At 38.9% G+C, this 23,553-nt stretch overlaps 1 protein-coding gene across 13 annotated transcripts in view; it reads left to right on the forward strand.

Annotated features, from left to right (window-relative positions):
- DIP2B (disco interacting protein 2 homolog B) overlaps nucleotides 1-23,553 on the forward strand; it is a 213,597-nt gene that overhangs the window by 115,401 nt on the left and 74,643 nt on the right. For all 13 annotated transcript variants that reach the window (XM_026501889.4, XM_048216776.2, XM_026501888.4 and 10 more), the window contains 2 exons: nucleotides 5,968-6,096; nucleotides 20,934-21,059. In XM_026501889.4, coding sequence (XP_026357674.1) covers nucleotides 5,968-6,096; nucleotides 20,934-21,059 — 255 coding nt within the window. The remainder of the gene's footprint in view (nucleotides 1-5,967; nucleotides 6,097-20,933; nucleotides 21,060-23,553) is intronic.

Genomic DNA, 23,553 nt, shown 5'->3' on the forward strand with positions numbered 1-23,553 from the left:
TCCGTGTCTCCTCTTAACAGATCTTCCCTGAAATTCTAGTACAAACTAAATTGCCCATTCTGTGGGCTAGGAGAGCCTGGTTGTTTTCCTTCTCAGCCCATACATGATGTAAAAGATATATGTGAAGTGATGGTCACTTATTTAATTTCTTTTCTGTATACCAGCACCAAGACCAGTGAGCATGTCTGCTCGGTTTACTGTAAAAAGTTGAATTATTACATTACTTGGTTCTCAGAGCCCATCCTGCTTTACTCTGTTACTCTTGCAGGTGAGAATATCTGGTAATCATAGGCAGAATTGAAAGATAAGAAGCTGAGGTTGGTTTTCTTCCATCTTCGTGAATAGAAATTTTGCAGTTTTATATTAGTAAATATCAGCTTCTTTTCTGAGTCCTCACTGTTACTGTGTTCAAATGGTGGCATTATGGAAGACTGGCATTATGGAAAACTGTCTTTGCCAGAGAACAATAGATCACGTACATGTTGATCATTGAGAAGGAAGGCTTTGTGTTGTAGAAGAAATTAAAATTTGTGGTTTTTCCTCAATTTACTAAATCTGGTAGCATCATCATTACTTAAACATAATGGCGACCCCTAGTGGATATTCTGTACAACTGACCAAAATATCTGGAACCCTCAAACTGACATTGTGTAATTATCAGCGAGTCATCCTTTTTCTTTGAATCTCAAGTATGTTCACACTTGAATTTAGAAGCTTTGAAGAAGACTTGATTTGTAAAGTCCACAGCTCTTGTTCCAGCATGTATCTGTATGTACTGTTTTTTAAAATTACTTTGACTTATACATAACTTTCTGTAGTAAACAAAAGAATGAAATGATAAAGAACTATGGAGTACCTCATCATTACTTAAGGGATTTTATGTCCTATTTGGTCCTTATAAGTTGCATATAAGTAGTTTTTTTTTAATATTTTATTTATTTATTTGACAGAGAGAGAGGGAGCACAAGCAGGTAGAGTGGCAGGCAGGGTCCCTGCTGAGCAGGGAGCCCGATGCGGGGCTTGATCCCAGGACTCTGGTGGGATCATGACCTGAGCCGAAGGCAGACGCTTAACTGACTGAGCCACCCAGGTGCCCTGCATATAAGTAGTTTTTAACAGTTACGGTTGTAATTACCTTATGGACATGATATTTTGTGTTCTTTTATCACTTGACATTATTTCATTTAGACTATTTCACACGTCTGCCAAGTCAACATATTTGTCATTTTTTTGTGGTGTGTAATACCTTATTATGTTGATACATGTAGTGAATTCTGTCTTTGCTTTTAGTTTCTCACTATGATAGTGCAGCTGTACACATCTTGTTCAAAGTATCGAAGTCTCTATTTTCAGACCCCAGGTAATTCCTGAGATCTGTTGGAGTGTGAAACCCTGGTCAGGGAATGATTCGTCTCTAAGCAGCATCTCGTCTGCCTCGCTGACATTGGGTGTGCTGTTCACTAGTGCCTTGCTGTGCTCCTGTGTCCTCTGATCCTCCCTCTTCTCTTTGAGGAGACTTGAGGTACATTGTTTCCTGCCCCCTTCCATGACAAATTGTTGCCCTGGCAAGTCAGCTAAGGTAGGAAGAGACTTCCGCAGTTCTTTTAATCCAACCAGGACATAGTTACCTCCCTCTCACCTCCAAATTTGTACTGATTTGTCAGTTACTTTTGGAAAAGGAGGCAAGTGATTTTAGAAGATTGGAAAATCCTGCTTGTAGAGTCATAATTTATCTAAAGAAGCTGAAAACTGAATATTACTTCAACTTATTTTGGTCATAATCTAGTCTATGTGGTATGACCTTTGAATTAAGAAGATCCAATATCATTTTTATTTTCTTCTTTACTCTTAACTATTTCCTTGATGTTCTGTAATGAACATATATTATTTTTATATTTTGAAAAAGATAACATTTCTAAATTATAGCATCCCAGTAAAGCCTATGGAAAAATATATAAAACATTCAAAATCTCATCCCCTAGAGATAATTGCTACTAACATTTTACTGTATTTGCTTCCAGTTTTTTCAATCCACATATAATATATATTTGTAAGTATTATATTTTAAAAGATAAACTCCAGTTCATTGGAATAAAAATTTATAAAATTCATGTAAATTGGAGACTGATTATTTACATTCAAAAGGATTATCTACAGGGGTGCTTGGCTGGTATAGTCATGTGACTCTTGATCTTAGGGTCGTGAGTTCAAGGGCATGTTGGATGTAGAGATTACTTTAAAAAAGGATTATCTACAGTTTCATTATTAAACTCCCGTTACACTTAAAGTGATTCAATTCCTACGAATTCACTTTACTCTTTTTTTTTTTTTTTTTGATAGCTTCTTTTGAACTTGAAGGAGGTGTATTGCACATTTGAGCCAAGGTTATTTTGTCAGAAATCCATGTTTCTGTGGCATTGTGCTTCATGGGCACCTGAGGAAGGCTCACTGAACAAACTTGTCAGCCACTTATTGAAACTGCACATCGACCTTCTGGTTTCATTTCTGACAAGCTACAACAAAATGATTGTCATGGTTTTAGACCCAAAAGGGACCTGGTCTGTTTGGATGACTCCACTCCTGAGAGAACTGAGATGAACACAGCAGAACATCATAGTAATGTTGCTTGGTGAATAGCGTGTTGTGAGGCCGCCTTCCGCACCGCCCCCCCCCTCGTACCAGCTCAGTAGATCTCTTGCTAAGTGTCATCTGACTCTCAGCTCTCATCAGATGTCTGTATTTGTGTTACGTTTCCTTGTGGTTTGATCTCTGATAACGCTTAGATAATCCTGAGTAGAAATACTCATTCTTTTGCATTTTTCCTCAAACCTATCAACTCCCAGTTCCTCTATCACTGCCCTGTCATTTCTACAAAACAATTTTTATCCTTTAACCTGTATTATCTTCTTTCTCCTAAGTAATTACATTGAAGAATACAGAGTAAAAGCATAAGTGAGAGAAATGGTAAAAAATACATAAACCTTTGATGTCCACCTTTTGTGAGATGAGAATCTGTGTTCATGCTTTTCATTCTTTGGATTATTACCTAATCCGGAAGCCCCACGTTTCTTAGCATCTTAGTAGGGTGGTTCGGTCTGTCCTAGCAAATCTACTTATTTAATTTAAAAAGTAACCAGTGCTGGGTATTTCAGATATAGATTCACTATGACCCCGCCCCGCAAAGTACTACAGAGCTAGTGCTTTAAACTTAGTGCTCGAAATTAAGCCATTTTCTCTGTGCATATTTACAGGCAAAGTAGCTCATGTGTACTAATCGGATTTCCTTCCTGTATAGATCATCTGACAATATAAATAAAAATAGCCCCTTTCTATTTTTTGTTCGCTGTTTAAAGTTAATTAGAATATGCTTTAAATGATTTCTCTAATGAATGGCTGAAAACTTCATTTGGAGGGGCTTTTTGCAGAATCGTGTACATGCAGGCAATTGATTTTTTTTTTTTTAAGAACTGTTATCTAGCCGCTGACTGTAAATCCAGAAGCATTTAGATGTTCCTAAACTATATTATTAATTCTGATTGCTTTCCTCCTAACCGACTGAGCCACTGGACACCCCGAGCACCCAACTCTTGGTTTTGGCTCAGGTCATGATCTCAGGGTCTTAGGATTGAGCCTGTGTCAGGCTCCGCGCTCTGCGTGGAGTTTGCTGGAGATTCTCTCTCCCTTTGCCTCTGCCCCGTCCCACTTGTATGTGCACACTCTGTCTTTCTAAAATAAATCTTTTTTTAAAAACCCTTCAATTGACAATCCCAGACATTACATTTCAAAATATCAGTGTCAAAGTATGTTCTTCTCAGGGGCGCCTGGGTGGCTCAGATGGTTAAGCATCTGCCTTCAGCTCACGTCATGATCCCAGGGTCCTGGAATCGAGCCCCCATCGGGCTCCCTACTCGGAGGGAAGCCTGCTTCTCCCTCTCCTTCTACTGCTCCCTCTGCTTGTGCTCTCTCACTCTCTCTGTCAAATAAATAAATAAGATCTTTAAAAAAAAATATGTTCTGCTCTATTAATATATTTTACATTAAAAATTTCAGCTGCCAGGAACCATCACAAATAAACATTTCTAGGTCCATAAAAACACTTTAGTGGACAGCATCCTAAAATATTTTCTTCTTGCTTTCTTAAAAACAGTATATGAAAAATAATCTAACTATTAAAAAAATAAAAACCTTTTAAATTCTGTCTTATGATTTTGTGGGTCGGGAATTTGGGCAGGGCTCGGTTGGGTGATTTTTGTGTTCCACACAGTGCCACCGAGGGTCCCTAAGTGCTTTTCACCCGGTTCATGGTCGGGTCTAGAAGGTCCAAGATAGTTTCACTCATATGTCTGGTGCCTTGACAGGGGCAGGTAGAGGGCTGGGCTCAGCTGGGACTGTCACCAGGAGCTGTTTTAGATGGTCTCTCTAGCGTGCTAGCCATTTTTAAAAGATCATGTGACATTGTCATGATGAGTCTCAGTTCCTGTCATACTGTGATGCCCTCAGCCTTCACAAGGTATGTGGGACTATTACTTACACTCCCCAGACCACTGTGCTTTCAGTCTGCTTTTTAATTTCTTGACTTTATAAGCTGATTCTCACCTGTAATCTGGAGCAGGGCATTCGCTGGATAAGTGACATCTTACTGTAGCGGGCGCTTAATTTCCTACGTGTGAGATGCCTTTCTGGGCACAAGTAAATGCTATTTAAGAAATTTAAAATATTCCGTAAAAAAAGAAAATCCTGCAGTATGTGACAACATGGATGAATCTGGAGGATATGATGCTGAGTGAAATAAGCTGGTCACAGAAGGACAAATGCTGTATGGTTCCACTTTTAATGAGGAATCTAAAATAGTCATACTCAGAAAGAGAGTAGAATGGTGGTTGCTGAGGGGGGAGAGGGTACTGGGGGAGGGGGAAATGGGAAATTGCTACCCAGTGGGTAAAAGTTTTAGTTATAGGGAAGTCATCAGAGAGGGAGACAAACCATGAGAGACTCTTAACTTTAGGAAACAAACTGAGGGTTGCTGGAGGGGAGGTGGGTGGGGGGATGGAGTAATTGGGTGATGGGCATTAAGGAGGGCACATGATGGGATGAGTACTGGGTGTTATACACAACTGATGAATTATTGAACTCCAAATCTGAAACGAAAGATGTACTATATTGTTGGCTAATTAAATTTAAATTTTAAAAAGTTTTAGTTATGTGAGGTGAATGAGTTCTAGAGATCTGTTATATATCACGCTTGGAGTTTACAGTACTGTATTGTACACTTTAAATTTATTAAAAGGGTATATCTTATCTTAAAAGGTCTTACTATAGCTTTTTAAAAATATGACTTAGGAGCTCACACCATTTGAGGAAAAAAAGGCAGTGTAATACCAGAACTTAAAGTATTTTTCTTCTGATTATTTTACCTGCATATTTCCCCCTTCTCTATATCCCTGATAAGACAGTAAATTTTGAGAGGGCAGAGAATGGGGACAGGCCAGGTACTGGAAAGGGACAAGTTCAGTAGTGACTCCAGTTGAAAGAGGGGCTAGTAGACTTGACTTGAAGCTACGTTTGCATAATAAACACTGACATGTTTACATGGAGTAACTTATGGTGGTGAGGCTAAAGCTCCCCAAACTTTCTTGTACCATTATGCAGGATTAGGGGGTCATGAACACACAGCGCCCCCTCATCCCATCAATTCTTAGTATTGCTGGAATGGCCTTTTCACTTCACATTTACTTTCTTCTTATTTCTCTCCCATCACCTGTTGACAATTATGACTGTAAGATTATATTTTTTAGCCTGGATGTCTTTGCATCATTTTTATGTATGTATATTGACACTCTCTAATCATTTATAATAGATGAGGTCATAGTACCTACCTCAGAGTGTTGTGGAAATGCCATAAGGTGCTCAGAAAACTTTAGCTGTTATTGTTGTCAGATAACCATATTCCAAACTTCCTTTTTTTAGAAACTGAATCAGCAGTGCAGAAAGAACATAGAAACCAGACACCTGCTCCATCTGCAGCTCAAACTTCCGCTCCTTCTAAGTACCACCGAACTCGATCTGGGGGAGCCAGGGATGAACGATACCGATCAGGTGAGAAGGAACTGAAAGTTACCAGCAGAAGAGTTTTTAGTGACTATAGCATGAGCTCTATATCCTAAAAGCTTTTAATGTTTGGGTTTTTTCCATTGAAGGACCAGCAGGTCTATATTAGTTCATTCATCAGTCATTTATTACCCATTATGTGCCAGGTGTGGTAGAAGCTCAGTATTTGCTGGGGCTACAGCAGCAAATACGACGTTTCTGCACTCGAGGGCAGAAGGGGAGCCAGACAGGTACAAAGGCAACATGAGTAAATAAATAAGAAGGTGGGGGCTAGGGTCATGTAGGGTGGTACTGGGAGAGCTCGGTGGACTGTTGAAAGAGGCAGACCCTTCTGTGTTTGCCAGAGCTGTAGATCAAGTCTTCTTACTCATGGAGCTGGAACAGAAACTCACAATGAAATTGCAAATTAGGAGACTCTTAAACTTTATGTCTTCTGACCCAAAAGGTACCCATAAGAAGGGAAAGGCAACATGCTGTGGCTGGCAGTGGGAACGTGCCCCTGCCATATCGCGGCCACGACTGATGACCAGAGAAACAGATCCTGGACCCTCAGGAGGACCTGTGGCATAGCCAGCCCGTCCCGTGCCCATCTGTTGTCCACTGAGGCAATCTCTGCAGCCCATTCACTGTCTTACAAAGTAGCAGAATTCAGCCATCAAACTAATTGCAGTGCTCTTTTACTTTCTTCATATTTTTGACTCCTGTACCAGCCAAGCTTTAATCTTTTCTTGACTTGGAAAAAAGAGTGTATATCACATCCTTTCAGAAACTGCTTTAGAGAAAATGAGGAAAAGGACATGGTTGCAGAGTTGTGTCAGACCTTTTGTGAGCTGATTTTATTAGATACATTTTTTTAAAAATTTGACAGAGAGAGGCAGCCAGCGAGAGAGGGAACACAAGCAGGGGGAGTGGGAGAGGAAGAAGCAGGCTCTTAACGGAGGAGCCTGATGTGGGGCTCGATCCCAGAATGCTGGGATCACGCCCTGAGCCGAAGGCAGACGCTTAATGACTGCGCCACCCAGGCGCCCCTAGATACGTATTTTTATACGCTGAAAGGAAGGAACAAGAAGTGTTCCATCAAAAAAATAGAAATCCCACGCCACACCAGAATTTTCCCTTATACCTAACCTAGTCTTGAGCAATCAGGGGAGGCTTTCTCAGAGAGTAAGACATCTGAGTGGTGTCGTAGCAGACAGACAGTGTTAGGGAGATAGCATCAGGTAGTAGACCTGAAAGGGGTTCATTATGACTGGAACTTAGAATGCAAGGACCTAGAAATAGGTGAGAGATGAGTCTAGAAAGATTACCAGGGACGAGATCTTGAGGAATCTTGAATACCATTGAAGGATTTCAGCAGAGCAGTTACGTAGATTTGTGTTTGTTCTGGTGGTTTGCTCCAGCTGCAGACTGCATGGTCTGTCGTTCCTGTGTCCCCGTGCCTGGCACAGGGCCAAACACATATAAGGGCTAAATAGATATTTTGGAGAAAAGAAAGAATAAAAGTAGTTATTAGTTAAGAAATGGATTAGAGGGAGGTACAGCTGGATGTAGAAAAACCTCTCAGGAACTCCTCTTCGTTGCTGAGACCAGGCCCGTTTTCCCAGGCACCCATTGTTGCCTTTTAAGGCTGGGGCCCAGGTTCAGCAGCAGTGGGTTCTGACCAGTCTGGAAGGGTTTGGGCCTCTAAACTCTCATCCCTGGCCTTCTGGGAGTTTTGTGGATCCTCCCACCCCCCCCCCTTTTTTGGGTGTTTTTACAGCATGTAATGAAAGAATTAGTAAGAAACCAAAAAGGTGATTCTCTACATCCTGTGTGCAGGCTGACCACATACAGAAAAAGGCTGTAGTGACCTTTAGTGTAAAATTTTGACCTTCATCAACTAAAACCTAACCATCTTCTCTAGCCCCTGTTCTTTTATATCAGTTCTTTCAGATTTACCCCAAATATTGGAAAATGTAGCCTATGAATCAAATACTGGTTAGCAGACTGTGGAGTCTCTTAGTTAGGTGCAGGGGCTTTGACGGTTTAAGAGTAGGGTTTTGGATATTTGTCTCACAGGGACCTTTTCTTTTGCGCAGTAGCAGCAGGCTGGAGAGGAGGTAAAGTGGGGAAGAAAAAGGTGATTTAAAAGCCCTGAAGATATTGAAAGCTGTGAGAGTACTGCAATACTGTCATGAGGGAGAAAATGAAAAAGGCGTGCAAGCCTGGATTTGGGGTGAAAATCACATTTTTCAGTATATTAGGAATCACTTAGCCAAATTGCAAAGGAAAACTCAACAAATTGTGGCTTCTATGAATAAGAAGAAATCAACAGTCGCAGCAGAAGTAGAGCAAGTAAATGGTAGAAATTGTTGGAAGTTGAACTTCACCTCTTTGCCACTCCATCCTTAGGAAGGGTTATGTTTACGTGTCATGTGTTGACAGTGGCATGAGAACATAGGGTGTGTTTGGTAAAAATCACAAGCATTCAGAATAAACTGGTGGGTACACAGAAGGGGTTTAATGATGTTAGTGAGTGTAACTGGAAAATCCTTTCTTATTTGGTGGAGGCTTGTTAATACCTATGACATTTCAACTAGTCATAATCAAATCTTAGTAGACTTAGTAGTTTATGTTTCAGACATGGTGTGAAGAGCTTATATGTATTCAGAGTTAGATCTGACCTGATTCTATTCTTTGCACTTACCCAGGAAGTTCTGACATTTCAAATACATGTATTGGTACCTTTTTTCCCTGAATATCAAGGCATGATACTCCTTTCTATACATATGTTATGGTCGCAAGTGTAGAAAATACACAGTTCGTGTCTGAGATGGAAAGTGATCTTATGGTAAGTCATTCTGATAACTCCTTTAAAGTTAGAGTGTTTTTTTTTTTTTAAGATTTTATTTATTTATTTGACAGAGACAGCCAGCGAGAGAGGGAACACAAGCAGGGGGAGTGGGAGAGGAAGAAGCAGGCTCCCAGTGGAGGAGCCTGATGTGGGGCTCGATCCCAGAACGCTGGGATCACACCCTGAGCCGAAGGCAGACGCCCAACGACTGTGCCACCCAGGCGCCCCTAAAGTTAGAGTTTTGAGCAATAGCTACCTAAAACAAAACAACAAAAACAAAAAAGGACTTAAAAGTATCCGTATTACCTTTTCAGCGCAGACAGTAGCGCTGGGAAATGATACCCAGCTTTCACATGCTTCTGGCAGAGGTTCCCCAAGTCAGCCGTGTCTGGGGACTGAAATTCAGAAGTGACTTCTTTATCAAAGATCAGGGTGAATTGTATGCTGGCGAATGAATCAAATCCAGTTAGGAGAGCTGCCTGTTATTATCAATAAGAAGCTTTGCTAATATAGTAACTGTGAACCTCTCCTTTTGACATTGACGTATGGGCCAGGGCTTATCATGTTAGAAAATAGGTGGGTGGTTTGATTTGTTCTGTGGTCTGATGTTAGAATCCTTGTGGTAGAGAAGAACATGCTGGGTAATTGTTAATTATCCAAATGTTATGGGCCTTGTAAAGCGTGATTATTGTGAATAATTCCCTGGTTTTAGCAAGTTTACGATTACAGGTTTCATATCTCATGCAAAAATACTTCTGGATATGTAGTATTTTTTTTTTTAAAGATTTTATTTATTTATTTGACAGAGATAGAGACAGCCAGTGAGAGAGGGAACACAAGCAGGGGGAGTAGGAGAGGAAGAAGCAGGCTCATAGCAGAGGAGCCTGATGTGGGGCTCGATCCCAGAACGCCGGGATCACGCCCTGAGCCGAAGGCAGACGCCCAACCGCTCTGCCACCCAGGCGCCCCATGGATATGTAGTATTTTTAATTAATAACTGTGAGCATTTGATTTGCTGTTGTTGAAGAAGTGCTTTTTCTCAGTATAAGCAGTTAATCATTTGTTTTCCACAATAGCTAAGAACCATAATTCATCTAATATAAGAAGGACACTTTTCACATTTTAACATGTCTGAAATCAAGAGATGTTTTATATAGGATAGCATCATAGATTCAATAAAATATGGTAATCTTGAGTCAACTAAGTAAACCTCAGGGGCACTAAAATAGTATAATAAATATAAGTGCAGTGTAACATTATTTCCGAGGCATAAGTAAGTTGGTACTGTGGTCTTAAAGGTAACAGCACAATATTTTGGCAATATCTTTAAAACTTTAAGTATTCATACATTTTTACCCAGAAATTCCACTTCTAAGAATTTATTTTACACAAATGCCTACATATGTGCACAAAGATATATATGCAAATATCATTGTTGTAATATTATTCATAATAATACAATAGTTAAATAAGTTATAACAGGTCCACACAATGGAATTATATGAAAGTTGATTTTCATATTCTATGAAGGCTCATAGAAAAACAATGAGGTAGATTTTTTGTGCAGATATGGAGAGAATGTACTGTGTGTGTATCCGTATTTATATAGGGTTTTTTTTTTTAAGATTTATTTATTCATTTTAGAGAGAGAGAGAGCAGAGGAGAGGGACAGAGGGAGAGAGAAACTCTAAGCAAACTCCATGCTAAGCACAGAGCCTGACGCGGGGCTCAGTCTCACAACACCAAGATCATGACCTGAGCTGAAACAAAAGAGTTGGTCGCTTAACCAGCTGCGCCACTCAGGTGCCCCAAGATGTCCAAAATATATTTTTAATAAATGCTAGACAGTGTGTAGCACATGATCTGATTTTTATAAATACTTATAATAACAATAATTATACATATTATTTGTACACAGATGCAGAAACCTGGAAGAATATGTAGCAAACTGTTGAGGTGGGATTAGTTCTTAGAAGTGCTGGATCTAGGGAAAATTTTCACTTCAGCATTTCATGTGCTTATATCTTTTTCCAGTACCTTTTTCCAGTTTTTTTTTTATTGCAGTAAAATACAAAGTACATATAATAAACAAAAAAATAGCATATAGTTTTTTTCTTTCTTTTATTGAGGTATAATTGGCATATTATATTAGGTCAGGTATATAACACAATGATTCAGTATTGTAAGATGATCACCACAATAAGTCTAGTTAGCATCCAACACCATACATAGTTACAAAATTTTTTTTTTTCTTGGGGTGTGGACTCAAGATTTGTTCTCTTAGGGGCACCTGGGTGGCTCAGTTGGTTAAGCGTCCAGTTCTTGATTTCGACTCACGTTGTGATCTCAGGGTTGTGGGATTGAGCCCGATGTTGGGCTCTGTGCTCAGTGGGGAGTCTGCTTGAGGTTCTCTCTCTCTCCCTCTGCCTCTTCCCCTGCTCTCTCCCTAAATAAATAAATAAAATCTTTTAAAAAAAGATTTATTCTCTTAGCAACTTTCAAATGTACAATACAGTATTATTAATGGTAGCCACTACGATGTACGTTCCATCCCCATGACTTAATTATTTTATAACTGTAAGTTTGTAAAAGATAGTTTTAAAAATGATAGCCCTGGATAAATTATTTAAAGCCTTAAATCAGTTATTGTTCTTAATGATTTTTACTCTTAAGTATGGATTCTTCTGACTTCATACAGGGAGCTAAATGGAACAGTAACTCCCTCTGTCACCCTAATTGAGAACTTTATTTCTCTGTCCAAATCTGATCTCCGACATGGTGGCATTTGCTAAGATAGCTGCCCCGGATATACCAGGACCATTTTACTTCTATATTAACATGCTTCCTTGGGCCAAGGAAAGTAAGTTGAGTTTATTTCAACTCCGCAAGAATTTATTGTAGACCTCCTAGGAGTTGAGCACAATTTAGACGCTGGAGAAACACAGACAGACATACAAGAATCTGTTCTTAAACACAGGAATCCTTTATACAAGGTAGAGGCAGCATAGATGAGGGGGTGAAGGGGGAGGAGCCTGGAAGCTGGACGCTGTCGAGGGCAGGCTTCTTGGAGGTGTTGAAGGATGAGTCGCCATTTGCTATATAGATATTCCAGGCTAAAGATACGTATTCTGGGGGCGCCTGGGTGGCTCAGTCGTTAAGCATCTGCCTTCGGCTCAGGGCGTGATCCTGGCGTTCTGGGATCGAGCCCCACATCGGGCTTCTCTGCTGGGAGCCTGCTTCTTCCTCTCCCACTCCCCTGCTGTGTTCCCTCTCTCGCTGGCTGTCTCTCTCTGTCAAGTAAATAAATAAAATCTTTAAAAAAAATAAATAAAAAATAAGTAAATAAAGATACACATTCTGTATAGGGGAATGTGAAATGCAAATTAAATTTCATTTAAATTAAATTAAAATTTCACTGTCCGTCCCCACTAGCACACGGCATGGTGCCAAAATTAATGTGATAGCCTCATGTTCCAGAGCTTAATAGTTGCTGCCTCTGCCATAATTAAAAATGTTAAAGCGGTTGGTACCTTGGAAATTGGTAAAAATGGCATGACTACTTGATGGCTTGCAGGTAACTCTTGAACTGTACTTGTCTATTTACTGACTCAACTTACCCATGGGTCTGGCTTTCAGTCTGTCCGTTACCTACCTACCTGTCTATCGGTCCTACCTTTTCATCCATCCATCCTAACAGGTAAGGGCACTTAGTGTCTGTTCTGCCCCACTGATGTATTTAAGCCCATCTACGGCATTTACACATCATGTCTTAACCACTTCATAAAAACAAGCCAAAAATAGGAGCAGCTACTTTAAAACTGTAAAATAACATTTTTCCCTTAACTCTTGGGGAAAGATGAAAAAAATGGTTCAGTGCCTAAGCCTGTTTTATTAAGGTTGAGGTGTTTATCCTTTTAAAAATTTATTTGCACGAATTTTTTTTAATCTCTGTTGCTAACATTTAAATTGTACTAGAGGTATTAATGCAAATAGACAGGAGAAATCAACTAGAGGTATAAGAATTAGAAAAGAAAAAGTAAAACTGTATTTGCACTTGATATGATGTTTATTTAGAAAACCAAGAGAGTCAATGGCAAAATTAATCTAATGAAATAATTCAGTAAGGTAGCAAGATACAAAATTAGTACAGAAATCAGTAGCCTTCATATATGCAACCAATAACCAGTTAAAAGACATAATGGTAGAGCAAACCTCATTTACAGAAGCAATAGAAAAGATAAGACCTATTTAGGAAAAACATAAGAAATGTGTAAAGCCTTTATGAAGGAAACTTTAGCATACCCTGGAAGATACAAAGTAGACATGATAAATGGAAAAGCATCCCTTGTTCTTTGATAGGAGAATTCAGCATGATAAAGATGGGAGGACTCCCTAAATTAGTTTATAAATTTAATTCAGTCCCAATAACACTATCAAATTTATCTATGGAGCTAGAAAGCATGTTTTTGAAATTCATTTGGAAAAGTAAACGTGTAAGAATAGCTAGGAAGCACTGAGAAAGAAAACCTATGAAGAGTGACCATACCAAACAGATACTAAAGCATACTCTAAAGACTCTATAATTAAAACAGTGCGGTATGGCACACAAAGTGGCAGGCAGACCACTGAAATAGAATAACAGGTGCAGAAATAGACCAAAGTACTTCTGGGATTTAGTGTATAATAAAGATAGCATTATAAATCATTGGGTCTGAAATATAATTTTTAATAAATTGATGCTAGGACAGCTGGAAAAATACGTAAATCCATACCTCACACCATATGCCAGCAAAAACTTCAAATGGATCAGAGATCTACATTAAAAAAAAAAAAGGTAAGTATGGAAAGAAAACACCAGTCAATTTTTCTATAATCTGGGCTTATAGAAAGCCTTATGGGGGGAAGGCTTTCTGAGACTCAAAATCCAGAAGTGATGAAAGACTACATACAAAATGTTTTTACTATGGTAAAAAACACATAAATTTACCCTCTTAAAAAATTTTAAGTGTACATTTCAGTATTAACTATGTGCATATTAAATAATAGCTGTCTAGAACTCTTTGATCTTACGTGACTGAAACTTTATATTTAATGACAACTCCTGATTTCCCATTCCCTCGGTCTCTGCCAACCACCGTTGTACTTTCTACATCAAGAATTGGAGTACTTTAGGTATCTCTTGTAAGGAGAACCAAGCAGTGTTTTGGGTTTTGTGATTGTTTTATTCCACTTAGCGTAATGTCCTCAAGGTTCGTCCATGTTGTGGCATATGATAGGATTTCCTTCTTTTTTAGGGTTGAATAATATTCCATTATATATACATGCACCGTTTTCTTTATACATTCATCCATTCATTGACATTTAGGTTGCTTCCATGTCTTGGGTATTATAAATAATGCTGCATTGAACATTTGTGTGCAGATACCTCTTTGAGAGCCTGCTTTTAGCTCTTCTGGATATATACCCAAAAGTGGGATTGCTGGATCATATGATAGTTCTATTTTTCATTTTTTGAGGAACCTTCCATATTTTTCCATAGCAGCTGCACCATTTCACAGTCCCAGCAGTGCACAAGCGTTCTGATTTCTCCACATCCTCAACAACACTTACTCTTTTCTTTTCGCTTTTCTTTTTTCTCTTTCCCCTCTCCCTTTCTCTCTCTCTCCCCCTTTCCCTTTCCCCTTCCCCATTTCCTTTTCTTTTCCTTTCCTGTGGCTGTCCTGATTGGTACGAAGTAATATACCATTGTGGTTTTGATTTGCATTTCCCTGATGATTAGTGATGTTGAGCATCTTCTCATATGATTGTTGTCCATTTGTTTATCTTCTTTGGAGAAATGTGTACTTGAGTCTCTTGGCCATTTCAAAATTGAGTTACTTGTTACTGAGTTGTAGGAATTCTTTATGTATTCTGGACATTAATGCCTTATCCAGTATACGGTTTGCAGTATTTTCTCCCATTCTGTAAGTTGCCTTTTCACTCTGTTGATCCTTTTGTTGTGTAGTAGCTTTTTAGTTTGATGTAGTCCCGCCTATTTTTGCTTTTCTTGCTTGTGCTTATAGTGTCATACCCAAGAAATTATTACCCATTCCAAGGTTATGAAGCTTTTCCTCTTATGTTTTCTTCTAAGAGTTCTGTAGTTTTGGGTCTTGTGTGTAGGTTTTTAATTTATTTTGAGTTAATTTTTATATGTGGTGTAAGATAAGTATCCAATTTCTTTCTTTTATATGTGGATATTTCAGTTTCCCTGACAACATTTGTTGAAGAGACCGTCATTACCAGGTATGCAGTCTTGGCATCCTTGTGAAGGACCATTTGACCATATATATAAGGCTTAGTTTCTGGATTCTCTGCTTTATTGCATTGGTCTTTATGCCTGTCTCTATGCCAGTATTATACTATCTTGGTTACTCTGGCTTTCTGATATGTTTTGAAATCTGGAAGTGTGAGGCTTCAAGCTTTATTCTTCTTTCTTAAGATTGTTTTAGCTATTTGGGGTTCTTTGAGATTCCATATACGTTTTAGGATATTTTTTCCTATTTCCTATTTTTCCTATTCCTTGAAAAAGTGCCATTGGATTGTGATAGGAATAGCATTAAATCTATCTAGGTTACTCTGGGTAGCACGGATATTTTAACAATATTAAATCTCCAGTCCCTGAACATGCGATGTTTTTCCATTTATTTGTGTCTTTCTTTCAGCAGTGTTTCATAGTGTATAATTCTTTTGCCTCCTTGGTTGTGTTTATTTATAAATATTTTATTCTTTTTTACACCACTGTAAATGAAATTGTTTTCTTACTTTCCTTTTCAGATAGCTAATTATTAGTATTGAGCGACAATTGATTTTTGTATCTTGATTTTCTATCCCGCAGTTGTTGAATTTGCTTATTAGTTCTAACAGTTTCATGTATGTGTAGAATCTTTAGGGTTTCCTACATATAAGATCATGTCATCTGCAAACAGAAAGTTACTTCTTCCTCTCTAGTTTGGATGCCTTTTATTTCTTTTTCTTGCCTAATTACTCTGGCTAGGACATAGAGTTGACTAGAAGTGGTGAGAGCAATCATCCTTGCCTTGTTCCTGATCTTTTCACTGTTGACTATGTGGTTAGTTATGGACTTTTCATAATATGAATTTTATTATTTTGAGAGACTATCCTTCTATTCCTAGTTTGTTGAGTATTCTTACCATGAAAGTGTTGAATTTTGTCAGATGCTTGTTCTGCATCTATGATGGTCATATGATTTTTGTCCTTTGTTGTGTTGATGTAGAGTCTTACATTTATTGATTTTCCTATGGTTCAACATACAAATCCCACTTGGTCATGGCATATAGTCCTTTTAATGTGCTATTGAATTCAGGTTGTTAGTATTTTGTTCATGATTTTTATATCAGTATTCATCAGGGATATTGGTGTAGGTTTTCTTTTTCTTTTTTTAATCGAAGTATGGTTGACATACGATGTTACGTTAGTTTCAGATGTACAATATAGAGATTCAACAAATCAATACATTATGCTGAGCATCCTGCAAGTGTAGCTATTATCTGTCACTGTACATTGCTATTACAATACCTTTGACTATATTCCCTATGCTGTACTTTTTTACGTGACTTACTCATTCCATAACTAGAAGCTTGTATCTCCCACTCCCCTTTACCCATTTTGCTCATCTCCCTACTCCCCTCCCCTCTGGCAACCATCAGTTTGTTCTCTGTATTTACGGGTCTGTTTCTGCCTTTTTAAAAATCTGAGTCTTACTTATTTTAAAAAATTGCCGTATGATTATCATACAGTGTTATATTTTAGTTTCAGTTTACAAAATAGTGATTCAATAATTTTATACATTACTCAGTGCTCATCTTGATAAATATCATCACCACACAATGTTATTTCAATATTATTGACTTCCCTTTGCTCTACTTTTCATCTCTGTGACTTTTTTATTTTATAGGTGGAAGTTTGTACCTCTTAATGCCCGTTATCTATTTCACCTGTCCACCCCACCCATCTCACCTCTAGCAACCACCAGTTTGTTAACTGCATTTAAGAGTCCGTTTGGGTTTTTTTGTATATTAGTGAAATCATATGGTATCTGTCTTTCTCTGACTTATTTCACTTAGCATAATACTCTATAGATTCATCCATGTTGTCGCAAATGGCAAGATCTTGTTATTTTTAATGGCTGAGTAATATTCCATTGTGTATTTATACCATATCTTCTTTATTCATTTATCTGTCTATGGACACTTGAGCTGCTTCCATATCTTGACTATTATAAATAATGCTGCAATAAACATAAGGATGCATATATCTTTTTGAATTAGTGTTTTTGTTTTCTTTGGGTAAATACCCAGTAGTGGAATTACTGGACCATGTGGTAGTTCTATTTTTAACTTTTTGAGGAACCTCCATACTGTTTTCCACAGTGGCTGCACCAGTTTGCATTCCCACCAACAGTGTACCAGGGTTCCTTTTTCTCCACATCCTCACAACTCTTGTTATTGTCTTTTTCATCCTAGCCATTCTGACAGGTGTAAGATGAGATCTCATTATAGTTTTGATTTGCATTTCCAGACTCTTTGTTTAGGGTTTATGTGACAGTTCCATTATGTAGGCATTGGCCTTTGGTGATTAGCTCCATCCCCAACCCCTCTCTCCTCCCAAGAAGATGAAGGATGGGACTGAAAGTTCCAAGTTTCTACTCATGGCTTGGTCTTTCTGGTGACCAGCCCCAATCCTGAGGCTGTCAAGGAGGCTACCAAGAGATGCCTAATTAGAACAGAAGACACTTCTGTCACCAAGGAAATTACAAGAGCTCAGTGTCAGGAAATGGGGTAGAGACTAACCGTGTATTTCTTATTATGTCACATAATGTTTAATCTGCAATATTGAGAGGGACCTATGGAATATGAAGAAAAGCAAATTAACGTTATCTGTATTATTCAATGGAATATTATAACCACCAAAAGGGGAAGTGGTGAGAACTAGTCCAAATAGCTTTTGAACACAGTACCTCGACTCAGTGTAAAGACAAAAAGAAATACAATCAAATACTGAACCTCTAGTTAGACTTATTTTTCATAGTAATATGGGATAGTAGTTTTGAAACTACTTTGTGTATTATAGGATTGAGTGAATGAATAAAATATATTGAGGATTTTGTGAATCAGGTTTCTTACTGTTAGAGAAAGGGAGTTATAAATGGAAAAGGGGAAGGTTAGAGTGAATTCTATGGTGTTGAAATAGAATTAGAGTTATTAATATGAATTTATGGTTTTTAATATAGATGTAGGTATATGTGTGTAAATATTTATTTTCATATTTATATTCCTTTATCCAGTGAAAGGGCTTAGAAGAAAGATACCCCAGTAGCACTGAGCCCTCCTACTTTTAAGATCTTGGTTTCTAAATACCATTCTCCACTAAGAGGAGCCAAGGCTCCTTAGAGAAATGTCTAATTCTAATGCTGGAACAGGGAACATACCTGGAACATCTGAGACCAGAAAACAATTACTGCTCAAAATGATGGGAATATGTCAAAAGGACATAAGAGCCAGTTTGATTTGGTCTAATTCGTCAAATTTGGGATAATAGGACCATCAAAATAAGTAATGGAAGTAACAATAGCCATGGAATAAAATGAGAATCAATAGGTCTGTATTGATATAAATCAATAAATTGGGGGACAAAGGGATGCTTTTTCTTAGAAGAATCAACTAATAAATGCAGAAGGGATGATGGAGTTATAAAATCAACTGCGGGTGCCTGGGTGGCTCAGTTGGTTAAGCATCTGCCTTCAGCTCAGGTCTTGATCCCAGGCTCTCTTCTTGGCGGGGAGCCTGCTTCTCCCTCTCCTCCCTGCTCTTGCTCTCTCTCACTATCTCTGTCTGTCTCTCTCTCAAATAAATAATAAATAAAATCTTTTTAAAAAATAAAATCAACATTATGTAGCTTTTATAATAATAATTGATTCAGCCAAGAATCATCAGTGGATTCTGAAACTAATAGATGAAAGTTGGATGAAATATGTAATAGTTACATCGTCTCAAAACAATTCACCCATAAATTATTTATTAATTACATAAAGAGAAGAATAGTAACTTTGCAATGGATTACTTTAGCAGACACCAGCTTAACCAAGTAATCAAAGTTACTATCACTAGTAATGGGGCAGATGCTTCCTGACATCATGTTTTGCAAAGACATTACTTCTGTGGTATTCCTGCCAAAATATATAACCTGGATCTAATTATGAGGAATATCAATAAACCAAAATTAAGGGACATTCTACAATATAATTAGTCTGTACAATAATGTTAAGGTAATAAAAGACAAAGGCTGAGAAATTGTTCCAGATTATAGGATAATAGAGAGCTGTCACAAGTAAATGTAATGTGTGATTCTATATTAGGTCTCAGATCAGGAACAAAGGAGGAAAAACTATAACGGGCATTACTGAGAGATAGTAGGCCAGGTTGGAATATGGGTTACGGGTTACATAATAGTTTGTACCAATTCTTAATTTTTGGATTTTGATAAGTGTACTGTGGTTATATAAGAGTAAAATCCTTGTTCTTAGGAAATACATCTCAGCAATTTTTGGAATTAATCCTACAGAAACAGGATTAGACATGTGTACTAAGGTGAAAATACTGAATTGTTGCTGTGAATAGTTGCTATGAATAATAGCAAAACTTTGGAAACAAAGTTGCTTAAATAAGTTGTGGCACAGACATATAGTGAAATTCTATGCAGAAAGATGTTTCTGGTTATATTAGTGAAGGTTTTTTTGTTGTTGTTGCATGAAACAGGCTATCTCAGGCTACCTTAAATAGCTGGGGTAAGTTATAGAACCAAAGGAACAGTTGAGAAACCCTAGAAAAGGAGAGACAGCTTTTGGGGGTCTCAACCGTGAAGTTCAAGAACCTTCCTTCTTTGTAGGGCATAAACATTAAAGTGACTCAGTCCTAGGACCTGTGTTTTCTTGGTTCAGTTTAAATTCCCCCTACCCCAATGAAAGGATCTGATTGGTCCAGCTCTCATAAGGGGCACCTTTACATAGCACAGACAGGCTTCTAAGGATAGTTTGCATGTCCGCTGACTGGGCCCGTTCCTGAGAGGAGGAAATTCTTGTGAACTAGGAAGCTACTTCAGTTGTTATCTACCTTCATAGGATTTTGCAGAAATGTAGAGTGCATTTTGTGGTGGGAGTGGAGAATCTAGAGTTCTGTCTGGATATGTTATTTTTGAGACTCCTATTAGACTTCAAAGGGAGAACTGAATTCTCTTGGGGCCAAAGTGGCAAACAAGTGCCATCAGCCCTTATATTTTTTCTAGATCAGAATCAGCCCTTCTGTTCCCGTGGTATAGAACTGAGGGGTCTCAACCCCTTTCAGATAGTTAAGCAGATCGTAAGCTTCTTTTCCTGAGGAATAGTGGGTGTCCTCTAGGACCTGCACAACACTCATTCCATTCAGAGGTGGGATTCCCTGCCTGGCACAGGTGCGTGTTAGACTCCTTACCCTCTCCCCACCCCTGCCCCCCATCTCCATTAACCCCTTGTTCCGTGTCCGAAGCAGTCACATAATCATTTTGGGCTTCTTTTTCTTTCTTTGTAAAATTATCTTTGACTTCTTCTTTTGTCTCCTCTTTTTCATTTTTATTTTTAATTGTTACAACACAAGTTATAAGTAAAAATCACCTAAACAGCCCTTTTCCAACATCTGAGGCAGTGATAGTTCAGCTCACAGAAGTAAACACTTGAAGAACCAGAGGAGCTAGAGGCACCTGGGTGGCTCAGTCAGTTTATCAGCTGCTTTCAGCCCAGGTCCTGGTGATCGAGCTCCTCACCGGGAGCCTGCTTCTTCCTCTCCCTCTGCTTACCATTCCCCCTGTTTGTTCTCCCCACCCCACCCCCGTCAAATAAATAAATAAAATCTTGAAAAGAAAAGAACCAGGAGCTAATAAATGCAAATGTTTAATCTTTCAGATATCCATACGGAAGCAGTTCAAGCCGCACTGGCAAAGCATAAAGAACAGAAAATGGCTCTGCCCATGCCAACCAAAAGGCGGTCCACATTCGTCCAGTCTCCTGCAGATGCCTGCACACCTCCTGGTAGGTTTATCAGAACCTTTCTGACAGTTACTCCTTTGGTGTTCCTGAAATAAGCTCTGCTTTTTCTTCTCTGAGGTAGGAGCTAGAACTTTCCTCATCATCCAAGGTGCATAGGAGTACACACTGAAGGTGGCAGGTTTTGACTGTCACATTGTAAATGACATACAAAAAGAGGCCTTAAGAGTAAAGCTATTTTTTTTAATGTCCTTCTGAATTTCCAGCATTTCCTTGGTGTAACCCCCGAACTCATATGGTCATAAATAAACACAGGCCAAAGCTTAGGGTCTAAAAAAATCCTTCTGTGGTTTAATAGCTATTTTCGTTGACATCTAAAATATGACCCATACTCATACATTTCTTTAACAAATTTGTACTCCTGTATCAGATGCTTTGTCTCTACAGAGTAAGTGCACTTGGGACAAAATTTTATATGTCATTAAAGACGATGTGAGAGCAGTAGTGCAAAGTTTAAATAGATCTGAAAAACATACGTAAGTGTGTTTGTGTATGTGCTAATATATTTTGTATGCATTTATATATTTTTAAGAATCCACTTTTTATAACGGGTTCGCAAGATCAGTGAGAACTAAGTGTCTCCCTCCCATCCTCATTCCCCAGACATGGAATCTCTGCCCCTGCTAAAGTAAATTTAGGACTTTTAACTTGCTGAGAAGCAACTGGAACAACTTGAAGTTGTCTTGTCTATTTAGAATCTTTCCCAAAGTTCCTAAAAACCTTAAAATTTTTAACTGAAATCCCAGACAAGATTTCCATGTAGGCTTCTGAGACTAAACATAATAAATCTATTTCAGAGCCTCAATATAGTATCTGTCTGTCTACTGTCATGTCACTGGTAATGAAATCTTTAGGGAAAAATTTTTTCCCTGTAGTTCTGCTCTAAAGGACTTACCATATCTTTGGGGAGAAGGTTACATTGTCGTGATTGTCTTTGATTCACAGCTGTCAAGTTGAGCTATTTACACTGATCCTGTTCCCTGGCCTGTTCATGTTAATAGTTTTCTCCTAGATTTTGGCTAACTTCTCAGAGTATTTGGGTGTGCTGTGGGCTCATTAACTGTGTGTGCTTTTTTTTTTTTTTCTCTACATCTGTGGTGTCAATATGTTTGAAAGAGAAATAGCTTTGTGGCTTCAAGTGTTTCTCAAAACGTAACACAGGATACCTCTAGCAGACCTTCACAATAAGACATTTTGTGTCTGTAATGGTGCATACTTTCAGCCCATTCATTCCAAATCTTGGATGGTTTCCCTCCCACATTAGTATAGCACCAAATGGGTCCTGGTGGACAAAGGGGGCTCTCAGTTTAGTAGCTATCCCTTGTTGGCAGATTCTGCCACCGCACGGCTGAGGGTTCAGTTGTAATAAATGGCAAAGGGTAGGGAGCAACGTGACTCGCAGTTCTTAGGAACAGTCCTCTCCGTAGCTGTATTAAAGAAACGCAGTTTCAGAGTAAATAGTCTGCTCTCATGGCCTCGGGTTAAATATGAGAGTGCAGCAAAAGATCTTGAGAATGCTCAGAAGGAATGGAAACCTTTTTTCTCCCCTTACAAAAGTCACTGCCTCAGGGGAATTTACCAACTCCAGAAACAAGTCATGGCTATTCATTGCTGAATGAGACCACAGTCCTTTGGAATTCACTACAGTCCTCTGGAGCTCTAAACACTTAATGGTCTACTCTGTCTGCAGCCTTAAAGATGTGGCATAATGTTCCTGGTCACCTTATGTGTCTAAGTAATTTCGTGATTATAAAGATATGGTCCTGTCTCCTAAGACCTTTGTTCAGCACGGCAGAGTAATAAAAAGGTTTCCTAGCCATTTATCTCCAGATCCAGGGATCTCTGAATAACATATGAGAAGCCTTAATGTACTATCAGGGATGTGAATGTTGTCAAATAGAAGAGGAATTCTCCGAACATGAAGAAATGTTGAGCGCACCCTACAGAGTGATTTCTCACACGGCCCCCACATGGAGCTAGATCATGATGCTCTCATTCCGCAGTTACGCACGTGCCTGTGTCTAGCGTGCGGCAGTGTGGAAGAACTGTATCGTAAGGCATCCATCAGTGCTTTTCATTTTAGGGAATGGAATTTGCTGTCCTCGTGTTAGGATTCAGATCGCATTCTCTCCAAGCTTCTGAGAGCCACTGCTGAGAGACCTGGCTGTCTCCTATTCCTATTGCAATTTAATCCAGTGTCACTGTCTCCCTCTAACCCAGGGATGGCAGATAGGGTTTATCTCGCATATGTCCTCTGGTAGCCCCAGAAACACTGAAGTTCAGAAGAATGCTGCATTGTCTGAGCACTCACGCCACACCTCACAAAGCGGGTTTGCCGTCAGGGCCCTCACTGTGCACGCGCTGTCCTGTGCGAGCCCAGCGCCTGGGATACTTGTGAGAGTGCACTGGCCACTGGGCTTCTTGGGGAGGCATCCAACGCATAACTGCTAGAATTGCTGAACTGATGAAATTTTAGAGC

This window comes from Ursus arctos, unplaced genomic scaffold (assembly GCF_023065955.2).
Source record: "Ursus arctos isolate Adak ecotype North America unplaced genomic scaffold, UrsArc2.0 scaffold_26, whole genome shotgun sequence".
Classification (NCBI taxonomy): Eukaryota; Metazoa; Chordata; class Mammalia; order Carnivora; family Ursidae; genus Ursus; species Ursus arctos.